Below are 7,040 nucleotides of genomic sequence, written 5' to 3'. Positions count from 1 at the left end.
CTGGGTACTGCACACATTCTACGCAAAACACTTTCAATACAGTAAACATAAGAGCACCACAGCAAACCACAGCACATACCCAAGGCGCACAGAGCTGCGCTCGGTAGTGAAGTGAAAGCACGTTATAAAAATAAAACTACTGAATAATAATAATGATGATAATAATAATAATAATAATGCTTTCAAATGTTGACACAAGGCCAGCAATTTTAGGGGCGGGAGTAAGTCAATTACATTGACCCAGTACTCAACTGGTATTTTATTTTATCAACCATGAAAGGATGAAAGGCAAAGTCTACCTCGGTAGCATTTGAACTCAGAATGTAAAGCCAGAAGAAATGCCGTTAAGCATTTTGTCCAGTGTGCTAATGATTCTCCAGCTCATCACAGAATAATAAAGATTTCTTTAATTGGCCACAAGGGCCCACAGCATTGAAGATGATATGAAAAGACAAAATAATTCTGAACATCCTTATTAACTTTGAACACTTGTATGAATGCTCTCCAAGGTGTACATAATTCTTGTTCCTAGAAAGGAAACTTTTGGTATAATTTTCAAATCTTGATTAATTAAAATAATAATAATGAAAATTTTTCTTCAACTAGAATTGGCACATTGCTATAAATTTGGAAAGGTATAGGCTATTAGTTTGACCCAAGAACTTTGACTAGTACTTATTGTATGAACCTTAGGAGAATGGCAGGTCAGACACTTGACCAATTCTGTCTTTTATAATGAATTAATTTTTTTTACTAGTTAAGAATGCTGATATCTTCTTTCTAAAAAAAAAAAGAATGATATATTTTTATGTTTACATAATATTGCTATAAGAAACCCATTTTTATGTTTACATAATATTGCTATAAACAAAAAAGAAAGGGAAACATGTTCTTATGTTTACAAAACCAGGATTTTTGTTTGAAACAAGGTAAGAATATTTAAAACCAATTTGAAGAGAATGCATTGCAAAATTTAAGTAGAAACAATTGTTTTGGATCAAAACAATAATTTTGTTTGTTTCAACATGAGATTCAATCTTTAGTTTCTTTCATTTTTTTTTTATACTGAATAAAAATAAATGAGAATATAAAAATGATAATAAAAAAATGTCCAAAATATATTTTACATTTGACAATTCTCACTGAAAAAGGTTTTTTTTTTAATTAAAAAATCATGATTAAATAAGAGAGAAAAAAAAAACAACTTTTTGCTAAAGTTTCAGATGATACAAAATCTGAACATTATTATGAGCAAAGATCGTCTTGTAAAAAAAAAAAAAAAAGGTAAAACAAGGGGTGATAAAATAAAGAAAATGTTAAACAAAAACACAAAATAAATTGCACAATAAAATAATAAAAAAATGAACAAACAATAAGTTACAGATATTATAAAAACATTTCAATATGTTGTACAACCATTTATGCCTTGCAATAATATAATTATTAATTAGGCAGTTTCGTCTGGAGTTGAGAAAAAATTTGGTTTACGCCTACTGACTCCTTCAGATGGCGGCCGATCTGGTTTGTAATTTTCTACTGATAGTGCTTCTTCTCGTGCACGTTTTAGCTCTTCGTTCATGATAATCTTCTGGGTTATGTAAGCTTCCTGGCGAATAAGTTCTTTCGTTTTACTTGAAACATCAGGAATTAACCATGCAATTATACTTGTAAAAACGACGACGAAATTCTGAAGAAAAAGAGAAAAACAAAACCATGAAAATATCAGAAAACTCTCAATGAATAAAACTATAAAACTGGACATCATTTATTACTCATGGCTTTTCAGACAAGTATCCAATAGTATATTAATATTTTGGGTGGAATTCTTTAGCATTCAGACTTTTGTCATGTGTAAAGCTTATTTATTCACATTGGTTTGAATTAATCATGCATTACCTCATATCTTTCAGAGCTCAGTAATGTGATTGTTGCATCTTTAGAATGATATTGTAGGGTAGGTAATAAAAATCATATCTGATTGGTTTGAACATAAAACAGATAAAATGTTTGGGTCAGATATGGCTGGTTTAAATACTGAAGGACTAAGTACCCCATATAACCCCTCATAACTTTTATTTATTATTTTTTTTTTTTTCAGAAATTTTTTGTGAATTTGTATTCTACACATGGGAATTCATATGATTATACAAAAAAGAAATTTGTGTGTGTAAGTTAAGTGAGATTTAGCTGTTATTTTTAACACATCTCATGACCACCTGATATCTTCCTTGTTTCTTTGTCAATCTGATATGTTTTTCAATATTTTTCTCCCCATAAACATATTTAATGAAATTATGATGCCTCTAAGGGTGGGATAGAGGCAAAAAAATTTGGAGTGTCTGTATTTTAAACTCTGATTTAAGAAAAAAATCAAAGAATGGAAATTTAAAGACTTAGGTAGGGAGTGGGGCAAAAGAAATTAAAAGAAAACATTTTTTTTGAATAATTCTATGAATTCCCATGTGTACAACACAAATCCGTAAAAATTTTCTGAAAATTCCCAAGAATAAAAAAAGTAAAGTGGAGTTATATGAGATGCTTAAACCAGAAATTCCACCAATAATTTACATGGAAGCATTTTATAATATGATAATATATATTATGGTATATGATAATATTTTACAAACCTCGAAAACAACAACAAAAGCCATCCTTGCCGCAAAGATATGCCAGAATTTCTCAGAATATTCATATTTATTGTCATCCCAAGGTGGATTTCGATAATCCCGGTAGCTGTGAAAAATAAACAGAACACTTGATAACAATCCTTTCTCCTGAAATTTTGGGGAAGGAAACTAGTCAATTACATCAACCCCAGTGTTTCACTGGTACTTAATTTATCAACCCTGAAAGGATGAAAGGCAAAGTCGACCTTGGCAGAATTTGAACTCAGAACATAGTGGCAAGTGAAACACCGCTAAGTATTTCATTTAGCGTGCTGGTTAATTTGAGGGGAAAGAGATTATGTGATGCTCATGCAGGAGAAGACCTACACACTAGTGCAAGCATGGCAAAATAGTCATTAAGATGGCAGTAATGAATGTTGGGATAATACACCCCTTCCACAGGTTCCCTCTATCGGGAGCCTGTGGAAGAGGTAAACCCAGGAAGACATGGGATGAGATGGTGAAACATGATCTTTGAATGTTAGGCCTCACAGTGACCAAGACCTTTGGCAATATGCTGTGCTTGAGAAGACCTGTGAAAACAAGTGAAATCACAGTTATGGCTGATGCCAGAGTCGTATAACTGGCACCTGTGCTAGTGACATGTTAAAAGCACCCTTTGAACATGGGGCCTCATGGAGGCAATGATAAGTGACAGAGACCTTTGGCGATATACCATACTCAAGAAGACCCATCAAGCCAAATGAAATCATAGTCATGGCTGATGTCGGTGTCATGTAACTGGCACCCATGCCAGTGGCCCGTAAAAGGCCCCATTACACTCTTGGAGTGGTTGGCATTAAGGCATCCAGTCATAGAAACCATACCAAATGAGATTGGAATCTGGTGTAGCTCACCAACTTACCAGTTTCAGTCAAAACACCTTACCCATGCCAGCATGGAAAACAGATGTTAAATGATGATACACACACATATATATATATATACATACAAAATATATTTATATAGTATCCTTAATAACCGAGTATAGTTAATTACATCTAACTTGAGTTTCATCAACATTCACTGTGGCTAGTCAGCATTGATAACTGATAATGAGCAAACATGGTATCTGCTAGGATTATAGGATTATATATCCCTCTAAACCATTTTGGAAATATTATTTCATCATCATCATTTAACGTCCACTCTCCATGCAGGCATGGGTTAGACTCTCTCTCTATCTCTCTCTCTCATATATATATAAGAGGCATAGGTGTGGCTGTGTGGTAAGAAGCTTGCCTCCCAACCACATGATTCTGGGTTCAGTCCCAACACATGGCACATTGGGCAGTTGTTTTCTACTATAGCCTTGGGCTGGCCAAAGCCTTGTGAGTGGATCTAGCTGATGGAATATGAAAGAAGCCTGTTGTGTATGTGTGCTAGTGTGTGTGTATGTATATATATATATGTGTGTGTGTGTGTCTTTGTGTCTGTTTGTGTACCCCATCTCCGCCACTACTAGACAACCAGTGTTGGTGAGTTTTATGTCCCTGTAACTTAGTGGTTTGGCAAAAAGAGGCCAATAGAATAAATACTAGGTTTTAAAAGTCCTGGGGGTCAATTTGTTTGATTAAAACCCTTCAAGGCCGTGCTCCAGCATGGCCACAGTCAAACAATTGAAACAAGTAAAAAATAAAAGATATATATCTTGTCTATTATTCCCTTCTCCCTTACCCTCCCATTTATCACTCACTCTTTCTCATTCACTTACCATACCACTTCTTATCACACAACCACATGCCTGTTTGTGTACATTAGTGTAAAATGATGCATCAAGTTGTATCAAAGGGCATCTTTGTTGTTTGATAAATAGAGATGGATGAAAGAGTGAAAGAATGAGAAAATAAAGAGAACTTACCGACAAATCTCTACCACTGTTTCATTTGGCATACTGAAAGGACGGTGATTCAGTTCAAAATCACTGGTGTTGAAATAGGACAAGGAATTCTCCACATAGCCACTGAGGTTATCATCTAAACTGTAGCCTAGTTTGTAAACTAACTGAGGTATAAAATCTGATGTCACACATATGATGAATGCCTGGAAATGAAACAACGATAGATAAATAAATAAATAAATAAATAAATAAGTAAATAAATAAATAAAGAAAGAAAGAAAGAAAGGATTCAGCAGATGTAAATACCACAGTGGTGTGGTTCAGAAAACTGCTTTGCAAACCATAGAGTTTCGGGTTCAGTCCCAACAGTTTGGCACCTTAGGTAACCCAAATCAAACAGAATTTTGTGAGTGAATTTCGTGGACAATCTATGTAGAAGCCCATGATATTGTGCATGTGTATGTGTGTGTGTGTGTGTTTGTTCGTATGTTCATGTGTGTGTCTGTGTGTCCATGTGAATATGTGTGGATGTGAGTGTTTATGGGTGTATGTGTCAATTTTATTTGATTGCACCATTCCCACTCAATGTGCCTATGTTAAAGAATGAAATTACTTTATCAGCTCTGGGAGTGTCAGCTTAAACAATATATTATTTAAACACCACATCTAGTAACTGTTATTTTGTGATTTATACTCCTTTGTATATTCTCTGATATCAATTCAATTTATTGATTTCAACCACAAACCGAAGAAAATTTTGAGTAAATTCCATGAATATTTTATATATATATATATATATATATATATATATAAAATTATTCAATATTAACAGCTTTGTATTAGAAAACTAATAGAATTTATACAAGGCTGTAATAAGAAGTGCTCAAACTAGTTGAGACAAAAGTACAAAATTAATTGCAGAATAAAACCATTAGGTCATCGACTCAAAAAGCCACAACCCACCAATAACCACATATAGGAAGTACAGCATAAACCACAAAACCAAAGGGAAGTAGTCTATTAATAAATTCAGTGGTTTTGTGGATAAGTGACTCCATATATGCTTATAATATTATCATCACTATTGTCACCAGCGCCTCTCTTGTCATCATCAACCTCACTTTATTTCCATTTTTCAGGTTGGCATAGGTTAGTCAGATAGTCACAGTTCCTATCAGTTCTTCTTTGGAATTATTACCTCCTAAATGAAATGGAAGATCACAACCCCATTTTCCTTGTACTTTCCATTTAAGCATGGTTTCTGTACCTGGATGCTTTTCATAACATAAACCCCTTAGCCGAGTCTACTGGGTACATTTTATCATGGTACCAGCGCTAGAAAGAAATCACATCCTCTTCAACCTATTCATAACATAAATCCCTTAGTCGAGTCTACAGGGTACATTTTATCATGGTACCAGCGCTAGAACAAAATCACATCCTCTTCAACCTATTTAGTCACTGTTTATTTTTCAAAATATATAATATATTAAAAAAATATTAAATATATAAAAACAACTTACATTTGATAGAATTGCAATTCTTGAGATACCGTAAAGTACACTGTACCATATCCCTATAAATTAATGAAACAACATTGAATAAAAGAATTTGTATGAATATCTATATGATCTCACTGCAGCCTACTTGTAGTGTAGACTTAACATAATAATAATAATAATAATAATAATAACAATAATCTTTTCTATTATAGGCACAAGGCCTGAAATTTGGTGGGAGGGGACTAGTCGATTACATTGACCCCAGTACTCAACTGGTACTTATTTTATCAACCCTGAAAGGATGAAAGGCAAAGTCGACCTTGGTGGAATTGGAACTCAGAACGTAAAGATGGATGAAATACCACTAAGTATTTTGCCCAGCATGTTAATGATTCTGCCAGCTCGCCGTAATAATAATAATAATAATAATGATGATGATGATGATGATGATGATGATGATGATGATGATGATGATGATTTCAAATTTTGGCACAAGGCCAGTAATTTTAGGGGAAGGAGTAAGTTGATTACATTGACCCCAGAACTTGACTGGTACTTGTTTTATTGACCCTGAAAATATGAAAGGCAAAGTCAATCTGAGTGACATTTGGACTCAGAATGTGAAACTGGGCAAAATGCTAAGCAACATTTTGCCCAGATTGCTAATGATTTTGCCAGCTCACTGCCTTAATAATCCTGTAAGGGACGACCGTGCGAACTCATAAAAGGAGAAATGGTGACGAATGGAAAAACAGAGGACTCCTTTTATTTAAACGCGTCACACGGTCGAACACACAATAATATATCGAAGATGATATACTAATATGTTATGCGACGATAACATAGATGACCAGTAATGAAAGACCACAACCGTATAATATGAATAACAGAGATATTTATTGTAGCGTTAAAGATGTATGTCTGTGTGAGAGTGTGAATGCGACATATAATAACATAATCAAAGACAGGCCGTCGTACAAAGAAAAGTGTGTATGTGAGTGATACATGTGTGTATGAGTGTTTACAGCAGAT

General features: G+C 33.9%; 1 protein-coding gene across 1 annotated transcript in view; it reads right to left on the bottom strand.

Moving 5' to 3' along the window:
* Nucleotides 1–580: 580 nt before the first annotated feature.
* LOC106874663 (anoctamin-4-like) overlaps nt 581–7,040 on the bottom strand; it is a 93,542-nt gene continuing 87,082 nt past the window's right edge. The window contains 4 exon segments of the mRNA XM_052973180.1: nt 581–1,687; nt 2,628–2,733; nt 4,528–4,709; nt 6,030–6,082. Of these exon segments, the coding sequence (XP_052829140.1) occupies nt 1,448–1,687; nt 2,628–2,733; nt 4,528–4,709; nt 6,030–6,082 (581 nt within the window). The 3' untranslated portion in view covers nt 581–1,447.

Source organism: Octopus bimaculoides, chromosome 15 (assembly GCF_001194135.2).
Source record: "Octopus bimaculoides isolate UCB-OBI-ISO-001 chromosome 15, ASM119413v2, whole genome shotgun sequence".
NCBI classification, from domain to species: domain Eukaryota; kingdom Metazoa; phylum Mollusca; class Cephalopoda; order Octopoda; family Octopodidae; genus Octopus; species Octopus bimaculoides.
Note: the sequence above shows the minus strand (reverse complement) of the source record. Positions and strands in the feature narration are given on the sequence as shown.